This window comes from Pleurotus ostreatus (genome assembly GCF_014466165.1).
Source record: "Pleurotus ostreatus strain PC9 chromosome Unknown scaffold_2, whole genome shotgun sequence".
In the NCBI taxonomy this organism is placed as follows: Eukaryota; Fungi; Basidiomycota; class Agaricomycetes; order Agaricales; family Pleurotaceae; genus Pleurotus; species Pleurotus ostreatus.
In genome coordinates, this window is record NW_023503157.1 from 4,013,546 (window position 1) to 4,030,475 (window position 16,930).

Consider the following 16,930-nt stretch of genomic DNA (forward strand, 5'->3'; position numbering starts at 1 on the left):
GGCAAGATGGCCGAGCGGTCTATGGCGTGTGACTCAAGCGAGTAGCTTGCCTGCACAAGCAGGTTTCTCATCATCGAAAGATGGCGGGGGTTCGAATCCCCCTCTTGTCAGACTTTTTGCTCGTCGAGGGAACGAAATAGCATAAACAACATACAGTCACAACATACAGTCACAGTGATAGAATGTCCTTATGTCCAATGTAACTACAACAACTATGGTAAAACAGATGGTTCCGCGCTATGAAGGGAGTCTCGAGCCCGTAAAAGAGGAAGCTGAGTCCACGCAAAGACAAAAAGAAGGCATATAGGCAACATCAAGAGTATTATGCTCCCAATATTCATCACAAGATCGTTAGATTGGAGCGAGGCAACGACGAATCCTGAGAAAAGCGTAAGCGTAGGTATATATCCCGGGGATCCTGAATTATGCAAACCTAACGCAGCCAGGGCTGTAGCGATGCCTACCGTAACAAACGGATACGCGATCAACACAAATGTACAGAGAACCTTTGATCGAGTCGCCATGAGTGTCTAAAATAACAGATCAACTACGCAGGGCAGATCAACCGAGCGACGACACCTACGCTGCAGAACCAAACAGGATCACACTTCAGAGTGATGAAGATCATGCTCGAACCGACAATCAGCGAGCCGAGCGTGATACTGAAGGACAAGAGGAGGAGCAAATACGGTCCACGTCGCGTGTAGTTCAGTAACTCCTCCACCGGCGGAGTGGTTGTTATAAACGCGGCCGTCGCACCAACCAGGAGGCCGGCCTACTTGTCCTCAGTGAGCACACACTCGAGAGGATACGAAGAACTCACGACGACGGTAGTGGTAGTGGTACGTTGGGCGAGACGGTCTTTGTCATGTGCCCACTTTTCTTCCGAATGGCAGATCTCCCAGACACTGTCAAGGTTGTCGTGTCCAAAGCTTATCAAGACTGCCATTCGGAATGCGAGAGTCGCAACCCTGTCCCACGGCTTGGAGTAGCCAAATTCACATTTCCAATGGTCAGGCAATGGCGGCAGTGGTGGTGGGTGCTTGACGGCGCAGCACGGAGGGTTGTCCAGGGAGACGAAAGTTTGACTTGTATTTCGCCTGCGAGGACACGGAGGTGGAGGTCTATGCAAGACGATGTCAGAGTGGTTGTACATGTTGGGGTCTGGGGATGTCAATGACATACAGTCGGGTATTAAGTACGAGAGGATGGTCAAGGACGGTCACTGGTCATCCAAGAGAATGTGATCCTAGTAACCAGTTGCTGCACGCAAGCCATACTGTACTGATATTGCCAATACGACCTGATGGTATGTAAATCAATGGAAGTGGACGAGCGCACTACGTGCGACGCGCCAACATTCAGAAAGCATTGTTCCCAGAGAGGCCGTTTCAAATTTGTTCACATACCTTTTCATTAGATGCGGTCCCAGGCTATGGTCATCGCCGGTCAATCGATGAATTGATCGGTCTCCACGTTGGTAACATGGAAGTGTTGTTCATTGTCGTTTCTGAACTCCAGTGACGTCTGGGGTAGATGACCCGAAGGAAGTTAACAAACATATTGATCCCAATGCCAGCCGTCAGAATCGGGCGAGATCGCGTTGAATGGTCTACGGACCATACTTCGACGCAAGCAAAGATCGACTTCGCATCATAGTGTATGGCTTGGCTGCTGTTGGTTCGATGAACCTTGCATGACATTGACATCATGATCTGCATTATTCCGGCGACATAAAGTCTATTACAAATGTTCGTGGCTTTTTTCGAGCCCACAGATTGATTTGTGGTACTGTCGAGCGAAATTCAGTCACGGATTATGAAAGATCAGGCTATTTTTCAGATGCTTACCTTCCAATCTTCCACCTGGCACTGCTTGCTGCAGTAACCTATCAATATATCAGTGGTTGTACTTGAGTGCATGATCAGCGACACGCACGGATGACTTGGCATTTACTACACCTCAATGTACCTTCCACTACTCCGCATCCTCCGCGGCATCTTAACTGATAGCGTTTCAGCCACCTCCTGAACTCTTCGCGATCACTGAGGGTCTCCCTAACATCGCCGTCCTCTTGCAATTCTTTCCACTTCTTGATCTTCTCGTCGTGTTTCCTCTTGCGTTCCTCGTTCCACTTCTTGAGGTCATCCTCGAAAGACGAGGGCATACCAGAAAACGAAACAGAGATAGGATTTTCCTCGTGCATGTGAAACACAATGGACTTCGCGATGGATTCCCCATGAGCACGAATCCAAAAGTCGCTGCCGCCCCAGGCTGAACCAAGATCAGACATCGAGAGCGGGATCCACTTTCCGAAGCGATAGGGAGACTCCTCAGGTTCCTCGATGATGAGAAACCGCACACCATGCCAGGCTTCTTCGCCGTTCGGGCCAATGAAACCGGTCTAAAGCTCGTTACGAAACTTAGATAGCACACGTGAAAAGGCAAGCATACCTCAAGAAAGCGCCGTCTCCTCCTTACATAGATATCCTGGATTAAGCTCGATCCCGTGTGTACGCGCATGTCAAAGTCCTGGACTGCCTTGGTGTCCAGCATCTTCTCGAGGATATCCATGCGGTCCATGCGGTAAAGAAGAGTAGCTAGGCCACATTGCGCCTCAATGGGAGGGGATTCGGGATGTTGGCCTTCCTCATCGACGCCGGACTTTATGACTTTGGGGTAATTGTTCGGAGCAGAGGCAGGAAGAAGTTCGGTGTCAAGAAATCTGACCTAGAAATAGGGGCTCAGTCAGCGCTCAGTTAATTAGCAGAGTCTGAGGAGGTAGACTTACGACGCCATACATTCTGGCGGCTAGAATTGACGCGGTGTGATACCTCGACTTCCGGGGCGCAAGTTTGGAATTCTTCTGAAGGTATATATCGCAAAAAATGTGAAATGATTGTGAAGGGATACTCGGGAAGCTTCCCTAAGAGCTCACTCCAAGTCACTCGGAGTCGCGCGCTATTCCAGAGGAACTCGCTGGATCATTTCAGGTTACCCTTCGTTCCGCCGAACTGGCAACTGCATTCTAGCAACGTAGCAATACATTTATAGCTAAGAGCAGCAGCTGCCCAAAGCCTGTTAGAAGCTTTGACTAATGGACTCTTCAGGCGCCTTAACATAAGGGCGTCTATTTTGACCGAACTCCGCCACCCCATCGTTGTTCATTCACTACGGTGCAGGGGATCTTGGCAAAGCCCAGCACATCTACATCTGCTCGTGAACGAAAATAGGATCACATTCGACACACTTTTATGACAGGCCACAATGTGTCCAGCACTAACTGTTTGCAATGATGTTTCCATGAACTCCACCCTCACGATTCCAACCCAAAAGCACAGACGTACGGAACCTGAATGAGAAGTAACTCAGGTAGCCCCAGTATGCTCGTATGTACGGAATGACTCAACAGGATTAGTTCCATTGGCTCTGTAGATCACTCTTATCGAGTCTGAGTAGCATTGCCTCAGCTGCTACGCCGCAACGACAGACGTACGACAGATGCAAGGCAGAACCTAACAGATCCCTGCTTCAGCATTCCGAACATGTCGTGTGCGCGACAGAAAACTTGAACGGAAGACAGAACACGAAGGTATTCCGTATCGTACATGCCACCTGTCGCCAGTCTGCTCCACAACTGGTTGTCCAGCCACCTAGGGTTGTTGATGAGACCCTTGGCCTTTCGGAGACTGCGTCCGTTAAAGCCTGTTCTATCCTCAAACAGAACTCTTATCACTATTCAGCCCGTCACATGGAGTTGATGGGATTCGACACTTGCATGGTTTGGCACAGGCATAAAATGCATCCAAATCCGCCTCATAATCCAGTCGACTAGCTTCGAGTCCCTCCAACACTCCGGCGTACGTTCAAAGTAAGATTACTACCTTCATCAATTTCACTACTTTCACTCATGCTTCAGTCCCTACCAAGATGCCCTACCACGCTACCTCTTCACGCCGCCCCCACACATCTCCCTCATCCTCTTCGCCCACAAAGTTCATGAAAGTATTTTCTTCGATCAAGAAAAAGGCCGTAGCGCTGGTGTCGCCATCTCCCTCACCCTCTTTTCCTATCGCACCACCCGTTTCCCATCGCTATAATTTGGATCACGCATCGAAGGGCTACCGTCCGGGCTCTTCTCTTCATCGCAAACGCTCTCCTCCTTACATTCCCCCTAATGCGGAATCAATGAGGAAACACGGATTGGCTAATTTCCCTAGGCCTCCTCGCTTCCCCCCAGCTCTCGGACACACGCCATCTTCTTCGACATCCTCCGCATCTTCCTTCGCCACAGCATCGTCAAGCATCTCGCCGTCGCCTTCCACTTCTACGACACTAGTTTCGTCGAAGCGTAGATACAGGAAACAGCCACCTGGGCTAGATGTGGACTTGTGTCTAGTGTCAGACATCCACCGTCCCTTGTCTCCGGAGCAGCAGCAAATAGCCCATCTTCAGGATCAAATAACTGCGCTCCAGCGAGCGTTATCTCCTCCCCCTCACCATACGATCGCTGCCATACCTGAAGAGCAATCTGGCACGGATTCGGATTCGATGTGCTCGGCAGACTACACCCTTCTGCCTACTCATCGGCGCTCCACGCAGTCAGCATACATCAAGGGGCTTGTCGAGCCGGCTAGACGTTCTTCAGTAATTTTAGCCTTGAATTCGTCGAGTCGGCCATCGTCCTCGGATTCCAACAAGAGTTCGCGTTCTCGAGGCAAATCGACGATACTCGGCGAGAAGAGAAGCGACCCGGTTATGGAGGAGCGCGAAGTATATGACCCATTTGCGAAGGATACGGTAGAGATCGTCCACGCCCTTCCTACCTTCTGCACCAGTGTTTCTGCCAGAGGCAATGTGCGTTCCATTCTACCTCTCCTCGAACGAATGCTGACCATCATTGTATTGCAGCGTTCCCGCCCTTCATCAGGCGCTTTCACGATATCCAACGTCTCGAACACCGCTCGTGATCTCTTACTCTCGCCCATCACTGAGATATCCGTCATTCCTCTTCCCGACGGCGATTCGTCGTCGTCGTCCTCTTCCTCCCCTATTTCTTTACCCTCGTCGAAGTCAACCAAGCGCAACAGCGTCGTCAGCTTAGGACAATCCACCATCCCACCCCCTTCGTTCCCTCTTCCCATGCTTCCATCCATGGCGCCGACTTCATCGCCATTGATGTCGTCCTATTCTACTTTCTTACCGCCAAATGATGATGAGCCTGTCGTACATGACGAGAGCAAAGGAGATGAATGGACGCTCGACCTCGGTGCTCTGAATCGGCCTGTAAATATGCATGGCTCTCCCAAAGACAAGGAGGCTAAGTCAGTTGTAGAAGGAGCGGAAGAAGCAGTGGACTGGACTTTGCACATCCCTACGCCTACGTACTCGTACTCTCCACCCACACACAGAAGGAAGGAGTCGTATTTGGATATGACCGACCCAGAGCAGTGGCCTTCGCCCCCCGCGTCGCCACCGCCGTCGATTCGAGCCCCCAGCGTTCGAAGCGTTCGTAGCCGAAGCAAAAGCAGGACCAGGGTCAACGGTGATGGTTGGTCGTATGACAGCCCGCGAGCGGCAGCTCCCCCTCTACCGTCACTCTCACCTTCCTTTGTGTCCCTACCACGCTCCACCCCACCCCCTTCTTCCTTCTCCACGAAGTCGACTCTGACTCGCTCTGGGTCTCGTAGCAGTCGCACATCTTCTCAATCGATCACTTCGGCTCCTCCCGCCGTTGGAAAACGTGCCAGCCGAATTCTCAGTATATACACGCGCAAGAATAACGACGCCAATGAGAGCGGATGGTTTTGATGTTTCTCCGCTCGCAGAGTACTCTGCTTATATCTTCGTTCCTTTATATCCCCGAGACGTTCCTTGACAGACTTCTTTCTTCCTTTAGGATGACTCGCTCTCCTCTTTTATCCCTTGTACTCCCAATTTACCGCTGTATCTGACTGTATTATACCTGTAGTATATATGTTGTAATTTTAGTGTAGAGTTCCCTGTAAAATATCACCATTGGAGCGAACAACGTTAGCTAACCGTCGATCTCATTTCATGCACTAATACCCTCAGGCTATCAGGGAGGTCACATGACACAGAACTCTTTTTGCCACTCCGAGTTCTAGTCCAAATCTTCGAAACGTTCGACTCTTACCCTATCGACTCTGACGCGATTTTTATAGCTTTTTTGGAACATGGAACATGGAAAATAAATACATCGCAACTGGGTCGGGTACTCCCATATCGATATCAGACGAACTAAACCAACAATTAGGCGTCCTATGCGAGGTCGCCCAGATATTGAATATTGACGATATCTCATTTGCAAGGTACGTGCATCCCAGTTATACGCGATTGGCGGCACTTCAATGAGCTGTAGTTACTCTGAGGCCATCTTGTATCTCTCCACGGAACGAGCAAATGCGAAACAGACTCTTGTCAGGTTACAACTGGCTGAAAGAGGGTTACGTATGTCCCTAGCCGGGACACGACACGAAGAACAGTTGTTGGAGAAGTAGGTACCTATCGATTGAGATGCTTTCACTGGAAGGATTCTGACAGTGTTTAGATGGCAAGGCACGCTCCAAGATGAACAGCAAACAAATAATCCTATCGTATCGCTTGAAAAGCGCCGTGACGCGACTATAAAGAAAGCCAAGGAGTATCGCAAAGCTCTGGATGACTTAATGGTGGGCAAACTTGTTAAATCGCGAGTCTGGTCTATATTCACGTGCAATACAGGAGCACGTTGTTGAGGCGCCAGAGATTACTGTAACAGATCTCGTCAAGCAGAAAGAGAAGAACCGCTTGAGAGAGCAGACCCTCAAGGACAAGAGGGCGAAGTTGGCCGCATTTCAAGGATTACCACCGGTATGAGAACCCTCTATCATACATTCGAGATGAACTTACAATACTATGATCACGAAGAACCTTGATATCGCCCGCCACGAGCTCCAAAAGGCCCAGGATGAATATATAAAGCTGATGCAACTTCGGGAACGCCTGTTGGGCAAGATGGCCGATGGCTTGAACTAATTTCAGCATTACTGCCATGGCGGATAATTCCGACAGTATTTGTGCTGCTGTCAACAGCATCGTCGACCAGTATTTCCTGACCCTGGTACTCTGAAGCACGACCGTGGCCTGGCCACAGCGTGGAATGCAATCCAGAAACTGTGTTAGAGGTCTACCAGCAAATATGTGTGTTTGAAGCCTGCGCGTAAGACATGTCGTGGATTATACGTGGAGGTTAATGAGGTAGGATAAAGGGCCAGTCGTCGTTCCAACTTCCAAGGAAATATCGTAAAGAAGCATGACAGATATATCAATAAGCGCTCACAAGACTAAGTCGAGCCTCGCGCCTTCAGGCCTCCACGATCATCGAAAGGTCCCAATGTTATACGCCAGCAACCATGATTGATGCACTTCGACGCCAAAGATCCGTCGAAACTCACGCAACTTACAGTCCTTCGTATATTCATCCGCTAACGCCGGTCAACCTATACAACATTCGCACCTAGTAGCACGGCACTGTCTCGCGAGAGGCACTTAGAGCAAGCTTTCGTCTGCCCCTCATACTGCGTGTTCTCGGACTGTCGAAACTGATACAATTGAAACACTCCGCGACTCACGGTTGTCGAGGTATTCTACCCGCAGATCCTCTGTCTCGACTCAGTCCACGTCTGAGTACAATACTCGGAGGTCATTGGGATTTACCAAGGTAGAAAGTTGAATCTCGATGGCTCTTGCTTAGAGCTCAAGATTGCCCGCAGAACCATGTTCCTCGAGACCCATAAGTCCTGCACCCGGCCCTCGCAAACTTCAACGGGGTTAAAATGGTCTTCTCGAGGTTAAGTGATCTATCACAAGATGGACGCCGTGATGGCGAAAAGCTAAATGAGATTGCATATAAGAACGGTAATGTGTATACGGACCAATTAATCACATCATCCATTTACGGTGCCACCTGATGTCGGGCACCAAGATGTACAGACCCAGTCTTGAAGGGCTCTTCGAACTTCGGCAACAGCAGGTACGTCCGGCACTGCTCATATCATCAGTTGCAGAGCTGACCCTTCACGAACACAGTATCTCGAAGGTGCGGGTTCCTCGCTATCGCAGTAGCCAAGATATTCCCTCATGGCTCGCTAATGGCCGTTAGCATCGGCCGTTGCGTTGTTGGTAGGCGACCTCTGCTTCGTCGTAGGTATGACTCGACACTGATGGAATGCTCGAGTAGATTTATGACTATCTCACTACCTTTGGGGACGAGGTAACCTATGTCTGGAGGAGGCCAAAAGGGATGGGCACCGTGTTATACGTGTTGAACCGGTACCCAGCGTTCATCGATCTCACATCAAGCCTGTACCGTGAGTGAGGTGGCGAACCGCCGGGGCTGCGGCTGACGTACTGGGCTTCGCAGACACTGTCACGCCGGGGCGATCGCAGCAACAGTGCACGTTCTTTGACAAGGCCGAGGGATGTGCGTGATGGATTTACAGCTTCCTATTCTCTCCTGCTGATCCCGTTCACACAAGATTCGTTCATGGCTGGCATCTGTATCGCAGAGGGTGGGTCACTCAATGATATTCCGTGAGCTTTGGCCTCACACATTCCATCAGTGATGATGACAATGCGAGTATGGTCGTTGTGGGGAAGCACCCGATTTATGGCGATTACCTTGAGTGCGCTATGGGTAGCCTCCGTCGTCGCAGTCTCCACAACGGCCAGAGATATTTCGACATGCAAGTAATTTACTACTCAACTCATTTCGTATGATCGCTAATTGGACTCACCTCTAGTTGCTCCTGCGGAGGACATCACATTCCATATGTCGGGGTGTTATCGTTTGGGACCCACCAACGAATTCGTTTCCTTCGCTGTCTTGATGGGCTTCGAAGCCGGTTCGTCCACTTGATACATAATAATAAGTCCACATCATTTACCACTTGATTGTAGTCATATTGACACTGACTCTAGTCAAATGTCTCAAACACTGTGAGTCTTCTTTTCTTTCAATTTCATATGTCTGACGACTATGAAGCACAATTACGCAGTTCCCAGCTCATATACCCATCCTCACTATTCGACTTGTTCGTCAGAGACGGTAAAACTTGATGTTTGATCCAAAGCACTGCAAAATTAAACGCTGTTCTAACTTTGTAGGCATTATATACTTTGTTGGTGTTCTCGGTGCGTGGCTTTCTGCAATCTTCCCCGGTCTCAGGTGGCTGTGAATTGCTACGTAGTTGCATCGTCCATCAACGTTGTTCTCCTTCACGGAGGTTCACAAGCAGTATGTCATGGATTTTGGCTGTCCTGCTTCGCTGCTCACGTTCGCATCCATTGGCTTTAGGAGATGACCGGGTGAGCACAGAAAATACCTGGTAGTGATGAGGAAACGCACCACCTCAACAAGGCTCCCACAGGTTCCAACGCTCCCTGCATTCCGTGCTGGCGTGTCGCATATTCATTCACATACGTCGAACTGCGTCGACGACCTTTGTACCCGACACTGGAGGATCGCCGTACGAGGTACGGTCGGGGGATACAGCAATGGTATCTCTGGCGTTTGCCCCCCATTCTGCGGCGAGCGCAAGTTTGAGTGTCTAAGGCATCATGTGGCCTAACAGAGGAAACAGTGCAGACCACAGGTAGCTGCCATGTTGTAGTGATCCCCAGAGCTTAGGCTCCCTGCCATATCTCCTACATCTTTCTAATTTACATCTGTTTGGTACTTGTAGTATTTAAGAGCTTGTATCTTACGGACATACAGTAGAGTTCAGAAGGTTTACCCCTGTCTATTGAGGTGTGACCTGACCCCTTTCCATGTTTGTCTCTGTGCTAGTGCTTGCAGACAATACAGCATTGTCGGCATAGCCAAACAGTGAATCCAAAAGCTTGGACCTTTACCAATACTGGTGTTCTATTTGGCGGTTCCACAAGGAGCCGCTCTTTCAATGCCACAATCACTTATGGTTATAAGTAATACTACCATGCTCCTTTAGAGTGTCCGTCCCTTATTCTCACTGTGGGAAGTCTGGGCATTATCATGCAGCACTGCCGGAGTTTATAGCCAAAATAGTAGTGTCATTGGTAACAATACTTCTATTTGGCAGGTCATTGAGTGAAGACAATAACACGCTGGATATTGGGAGATTCAGTAGCTCCGATGTTCCTCATGTAGACAACATTTGTGGCAGTCTGTTCTTACACGTTCACAACATTGAACCAATATCTGTAAGGGGCAGCCGATGTTGTAGAAAGTACGGGGACTTCGGAAGGAATAGATGCTGAGGGAACGGCTCCGGTTGAGGAATCGGACACGGCGGATTTTGTCCGGACCAACGAGTGATCAGTGCGACCTTGTTGGTGAATAACCGATTTGCTTGTCTTAGCGTAGACGAAATAGACGATTCCAATCACTCCGATGATTCGTCCGACGTTAAGCAAACGACTCCGGTTACAATCCGCACACTCCGAAGGTTTCGCCCGCAGTGGGAATGGCGGCTACCCAGTAGCTATAAGATCTCCGCGCTGCCCGGCAAGCTTTCACTAGATATACCTGTTGAAGTGCAGAGCACGGATACACAACACAGATGCACCCTGCAGGCCCTGGTGGACTGTGGAGCCACCGGAGTCTTCATGCATCCGCGCTTCGCTGATGCCCATGGTTTCACCCGGCGCAAGCTGTCCGCCCCGATCCCGGTCTTCAATGTCGACGGATCACCAAACGAAAACGGATCCATCTCCGAAGTCGTGGATCTTGTACTCCAGTTCAAGGATCACACGGAACAGATGCTTTTTGCAGTCACTAGCATCGGACGGCAGGACATCATCCTCGGATACACCTGGCTTCGGAAGCACAACCCCGAGATCGACTGGCAGACAAAGGAGGTGACCATGAGCCGCTGTCCGTCCAGATGCGATACCTGTCGGAAGGAGTTCCGCCATGACAAGCTGACCCGACGCAAGGAGTCCGTACGACTCCGGGAGTGTCGTACGGGTCCGATGCCAATGGTCGAGGAACTGCACTCGGACGATCTCCCGCAGCTTCAGGACTGCGAGGTCGACGACGAGGACGATGAGGCCACAACTCCGGATGACTCCGGACTTGAGAAGGGCGACCGTATCTTCGCAGCCATTCCTCCTCCGACTCCAGAGTACCTTCGGAGTCTTCGGGAAGAACACGTCCGAGCTTCGGAGACGGTCTCGCAGCGCCTCGCATTGGCTTTCCAGCGCAACAAGCCCCACGATCCTCGGAACAGCGCAGTCCCGGACTTCCTCCGAGAATTCGAGGACGTCTTCGCCAAGGAGTCCTTTGATGAACTGCCCATGCCGCGTCCGTGGGATCACGCCATTGAGCTAATGGACGGAGCGGAACCGACCTCTACCAAATGCTACCCGCTGTCCCCCGCGGAGCAGAAACAGCTGGACGAGTTTCTGGAAGAAAATCTCCGGACTGGTCAGATCCGCCCCAGCAAGTCGCCCATGGCTGCCCCGGTGTTCTTTGTTAAGAAGAAGGACGGATCGCTCCGCTTGGTCCAGGACTACCGGAAGCTCAACAGCATGACGGTCAAGAATCGGTACCCACTTCCGCTCATCTCGGACTTGGTGGATAAACTCTGGAACGCTCACTACTTCTCCAAGCTCGACGTCCGGTGGGGTTTCAACAACGTCCGGATCAAGGAGGGTGACGAGTGGAAGGCCGTGTTCCGGACTACGCGCGGACTCTTTGAACCGTTGGTAATGTTCTTCGGACTAACAAATAGCCCATCCACCTTCCAGACCATGATGAACGACCTCTTCCGGGAGCTCATTACGGAAGGTGTGGTCATTATCTATCTGGATGACATTCTGATCTACACCAAGACGCGCGAAGAGCATCGCCGGGTTCTCAAGCGAGTCCTAGAGATCCTCCAGCGGAACAAGCTCTTCCTCCGAGCGGACAAGTGCGACTTCGAGCAGACCAAGGTGGAGTATCTCGGAGTTGTCATCTCTGAGGGTAAGATCGAGATGGATCCCGTGAAGGTTTCCGGAGTCGTGGACTGGTCGACCCCCCGGACTCGGACTGAACTCCAATCCTTCCTCGGGTTCGTCAACTTCTACCGCCGCTTCATCAAGGACTACTCGCATATCGCCCGGCCTCTCTTGGACCTCACTTGCGCAAAGGAATGGCAGTGGAACGACTCCGCTCGATCCGCATTTCTTCGGATCAAGGAGCTGATCACTTCGGAGCCCGTTCTGGTCTTTCCAAAGGAGGATCGGCCTTACCGGGTTGAAGCGGACTCGTCGGATTACGCTACGGGTGCGGTCTTGTCGCAGCTGGATCCGGATGATGGTAAATGGCATCCTGTCGCATTCTACTCTAAAAGTCTACAGGCTGCGGAGCGGAACTACGAAATACACAACAAGGAGATGCTTTCAATCATCCGGGCACTCGAAGAATGGCGACACTACTTGGAAGGCGCAGAGACTCTGTTTGAGATCTGGACGGACCACAAGAACCTGGAGTACTTCATCAAGGCCCAGAAACTCAATCGTCGTCAAGCCCGCTGGTCGCTATACCTCTCCCGCTTCGACTTCACTCTCCAGCACCGTCCGGGTCGGACAATGGGTAAGCCGGATGCTCTCTTGCGCCGCTCGGATCACTCGGATGGTAAGGATGACAACAAGGATGTAGTGATGCTCAAGCCATCCTACTTCGCTGTCCGTGCCACGGGTGTCACTCTTGAAGGGGAGGAGAAGGATATCCTCACGGCTATCCGGACTGGAGTGCGGAATGCGAAGTTTGAAGATGCAGTGGCAAAGGCGGCGGAGGAGCTGAAGAAGACCCAGGGCAGTCGCAAGACAGTCCGGAGCGCGGAATGGTCTCAATCGGACGGACTCCTGATGTTCCGGGGTAAGATCTACGTTCCGGACTCACCGGACTTGCGTCGGACCATTGTAGCCCAGCACCATGACACCACAGTGTCTGCCCTCGGATCCGCAAACTTGTACCTGCAGAACGTCTGGAAGCTGCATGGACTCCCTCGGTCCGTTGTGTCCGACCGGGGTCCACAATTCGTCGCAGAGTTCACCCGAGAAGTCTACCAGATGCTCGGAATCAAGCTGGCTGCCTCCACTGCGTACCACCCTCAGTCCGACGGACAGACGGAACGGACCAACCAGGAACTCGAGTCCTATCTCCGGATCTTCGTCGGAGAGCGTCAGGACGACTGGGCTCGCCTCCTACCTATGGCGGAGTTTGCGTACAACAACCGGGTCCATGCGTCCACTCAGCAGTCACCCTTCCTCCTGGATACCGGCCGTCATCCTCGTCTCGGGTTCGAACCTCATCAGCCACCATCTCGGATGGAGTCCGCAAACGAGTTCGTAGACCGGATGAAATCCACAGTCGACGAGGCTCAGTCCGCATTGGTCAAGGCTCAGGACGACATGAAGCGCTACTACGATCAGCGTCGGACTCCCGCTCCGGAGTACCAACCGGGTGACAAGGTCTGGCTGGACTCGTCGGACATCAACCTTGCCCGACCCTCCCGGAAACTCGGACACGCACGACTTGGTCCTTACAAGGTCGTCCGGAAGGTTGGCAAGGCAGCGTACCGGCTCCAGCTCCCTCCGGGCTTATCCCGTCTCCATCCCGTCTTCCCCGTGGTCAAACTCTCTCCCTTCGTTCCGGACCCCATCCCGGGTAGACGCCCTGTCGCTCCGCCACCTCCGCAGCTCGTTGACGGAGAAGAGGAGCATGAGGTAGAAGAGGTCCGAAATAGCAGACGGTTCGGTCAGGTCCTGAAGTATCTGGTGCGCTGGCAAGGCTATGGTATTGAGCACGACTCCTGGGAGCCCGCGAGCAACCTCCAGCATGCCGCCCGGAAGGTCAAGGACTTCCATGATCGTCACCCGGACGCAGTACGCGTACTCCGGACGAGTCCGATGAATCCGACGACTGCTCTACCTCTCCAGATGACTCCTACAGCACTGGACCAGTCCTGGGAGCGTTGGCGCAGTCGGAAGGCTCCGGGCTCCGCGCAGTCGTACTTCGACATCTTCTCGCAGCAATCCGGAGTTTCGGGGTTGGTGAATTCATGGCGCGGCAGGCAGGAATCTTCGTGTTGGGTCGCCGCAACCTTGAAGGGGGGGTGATGTAAGGGGACACTCCTATTTTCTCCTACTCCCCCTGTCCTGCCCCCTTCCTCCTCGTTCCTTTCCCCTTTCCTTCATTCCCTTTCCTTTCCTTTTGTCCCCTTACCTTTCCGCTTCCCTTCCGTTCACTCCCTTCGCATCCAAGCCCCGTCCGGTGACTCCGAAGTCTTCCCGCACTTCGGACTCGCCTCGGACTCGCTCGGACGCTTCGGACTCGCTCGGACTCGTAGATACACTTCGGGGCTCATCCGGGCTACCTCTATCCTCCTTTCCCACTTCATTACTCCTTGTCCCCACTTCCCCAGGTCGCTGGCACGACTCCTGTACATTCCCCTTCCACTTCATTATCACATGCCCCCTCGTACCTTGTGATATTCGTTCGTACCTGTGGCTGGTGTACTGTACAGTTACCCTTCATTCCTCCCACGCTACTACAGTATATACTTCGCTTCCTAGCATGGAGAATCCCCATCCTGTTCTCTTTGGATTCTCCCTCTGCTAGGCCTGCACTGTCGGCCATCTTGAGGTTGCCCTTACAGTAACAACAAATTCGAAATAGCTGAAATTGTAGACTCCAAAATTGACCGTTGACGGAAAGTAAAACTCCAATACTACGTGCAATGGCTCGGCTACGAGCACACTGATGAAGAATTCTCGTGGCTCTCCGCGGACGAACTCAGGAATGCGCAAGAACTCGTCGCAGAATTCCACTTGCGCTATCCTGACAAGCCCGGACCTGCGTAGCGGTCCTTCATCTCATTTCTCTATTTCTCTTTTTTTCCATGTTACCGCACACCTCACCTATCACTCCTTTCTCCCCGCGCGCACCGCGCTTGTACGAATTGTAGATTGCTCCCGCTGCGCATCCGTGCATCACTCTCCTTTCCTCCACTTCCCCGCGCATTCCATGCACTTCCTCCACCGGCTCCACCTACATTCCTACAAGCTGTGTGCATCCGCGCTCCATCATAAACAAAATGCTTTCACCTGCGCGCATCCGCGCACCCACACCAATCGTCAGATCCCTCTGCGTGCATCTGTGTTTCCATCACCCCACTCGCTCTGTGCCTGTGCGCACCTCACTGACACATCCAATTTCCACCCTCGCACCTGCTGTCATACTCCATACTCCAAATTGGGATTTGTACTAAGTGACATGAATATTAGAGTTTTGTAGCTCTTTCATATGCTACTATAAAACCAAGGCATATGCTTGCAAATTGAGTCAAGTCGAATGGACCTCATATAACGGTCATAGACATTATTTCCTACTTTCCCCTGTTTACTCCTGGGACCCCTAATTAATATCCCAACATCCTATTAAGTCAACAAGTCTTAAATCACTATGTTACATGATAAGTAAAGATTGTGGACTTGACAAGAACTGTACGGAAAGTTGAAGCACTTTATGGAACCTTCTAGTATTTTGCAAATACTTATCAAAGTGACATTAGATCTTGTTCATGAAAACTCAAATAACATGAAAGACATACAAGAACATAGTAGAATGTCTGAGAAGTTTATAGAACTTTCCAGGATGTAATGGAAAACTGTACTTACTAAGCAGCAAGCCTTAACTTACTAAGCTTTGGCTTGGCCATTACAAATCATTGGCTTACTCCTGCTGAAATATGAGTCATTCAGAGATTCAGCACAGCCTTGAAATGCTTGGCATTGCACTGCCTCCTTTTCTCTGTAGTCTATATAAACCCCAAATTGTAGTAGATAGAAGAATAGAATTTTACCTTCTTTCTTTCTCCTGCCCTCATTTCTCATCCTCTTCCCTTCTTTTCTTTTGCAGTACCTACTTCTTATTAAGTAGAGTATTACTGTAGGTTACATAGTAAAGAATAAACTTGATTAGTTGATAATTGAGTGCTTCGACCTGTGAAACCCCTGCTAGAGAAATAAGATTACGTGTCTTGTGTACACCTAAGTCTTTATACTTTAGTGATTGCTCCCCAGTCGTATTGATTTCGTATAGACCGTTACTGGCTAAGCATTAGACTATAGAACAATTCTATAGGTGTTTAGTAATAATATCAGAAGTGATCTAGCAGAAACATCTGATCTAGAGCTTCATATTTCAGTTGAATTGTTGTATCGCAGTTTTGTATTATTGGAGCATTGCTAGTATACTTAGTCAGGAATATTCCTTCGTCTCAGTGCTACTTGTCTCAGTCAGTTACTATTTGCTTGTGTTTACCTATGTATTATTCACTTGTTGAGTAGTTCGTATTAACGTGTTGTGAAGTTTTTACCCTACACTTCTTTCTTTTCTTCCGACCCCTTCTACCCCTTTCCACTCCTATTTCCCCTATCTGTGCTACTCGGTAGTATAGTTTCCAAAGCCATTATTATCAATAACACACCTCTCAGCCTGCACAACTTGGGTGACTGTTTGATCTATCTTGACTGATCCAACTACATCCAAAGCATTTAGTGAAAACCCCACTGAGTGTGAGACCGCGCCCCAGCATTGGTTCTCCTTACCCTCCGTTCGCCCTCGCCTGCGCGCATACCACGCTCTGCCCCCCCTATCCCTCTCGCATTACTTGTGTGTTTTCCTTTCTTTCTTTTATGTTCTCTACGGTATTTTTGTTAAGAGCCACACTCGCAGGGGGGCTCAGGATACGCGGACCCGCGGGTGCGCGGTTCCACATAGACACGCGGGGGAAACGAGGGGAGCAAGGACGTACAGGCTTGGCTTCAGCTACTGGCTGCGCCTCCCACACTCTTGCGTGCCCTGTATTTCCGGGAGAAGTCCTACGCGGGTACCGAG

At 50.9% G+C, this 16,930-nt stretch overlaps 4 protein-coding genes and 1 non-coding gene across 5 annotated transcripts; 3 read left to right on the plus strand and 2 right to left on the minus strand.

The window, feature by feature from the left end:
* PC9H_004299 lies at window positions 1-110 on the plus strand. The gene has a single exon. It is a non-coding gene; the product is annotated as a tRNA-Leu (tRNA).
* Window positions 111-547: 437 nt separating this feature from the next.
* PC9H_004300 (uncharacterized protein) lies at window positions 548-1,156 on the minus strand (the record flags this gene model as incomplete). Its single annotated transcript, XM_036773886.1, has 2 exons — window positions 548-775; window positions 824-1,156. The coding sequence occupies 2 exons, from the start codon at window positions 1,154-1,156 to the stop codon at window positions 548-550; spliced, it is 561 nt and encodes a 186-aa protein (XP_036635359.1).
* A 587-nt stretch (window positions 1,157-1,743) lies between these two features.
* PC9H_004301 (uncharacterized protein) lies at window positions 1,744-2,803 on the minus strand (the record flags this gene model as incomplete). Its single annotated transcript, XM_036773887.1, has 5 exons — window positions 1,744-1,791; window positions 1,851-1,888; window positions 1,939-2,404; window positions 2,482-2,730; window positions 2,792-2,803. The coding sequence occupies 5 exons, from the start codon at window positions 2,801-2,803 to the stop codon at window positions 1,744-1,746; spliced, it is 813 nt and encodes a 270-aa protein (XP_036635360.1).
* A 1,127-nt stretch (window positions 2,804-3,930) lies between these two features.
* On the plus strand, window positions 3,931-5,811 carry PC9H_004302 (uncharacterized protein; the record flags this gene model as incomplete). Its single annotated transcript, XM_036773888.1, has 2 exons — window positions 3,931-4,857; window positions 4,912-5,811. The coding sequence occupies 2 exons, from the start codon at window positions 3,931-3,933 to the stop codon at window positions 5,809-5,811; spliced, it is 1,827 nt and encodes a 608-aa protein (XP_036635361.1).
* Window positions 5,812-6,204: 393 nt separating this feature from the next.
* PC9H_004303 (uncharacterized protein) lies at window positions 6,205-7,038 on the plus strand (the record flags this gene model as incomplete). Its single annotated transcript, XM_036773889.1, has 5 exons — window positions 6,205-6,332; window positions 6,383-6,517; window positions 6,572-6,692; window positions 6,745-6,873; window positions 6,931-7,038. The coding sequence occupies 5 exons, from the start codon at window positions 6,205-6,207 to the stop codon at window positions 7,036-7,038; spliced, it is 621 nt and encodes a 206-aa protein (XP_036635362.1).
* Between the last annotated feature and the right edge of the window lie 9,892 nt (window positions 7,039-16,930).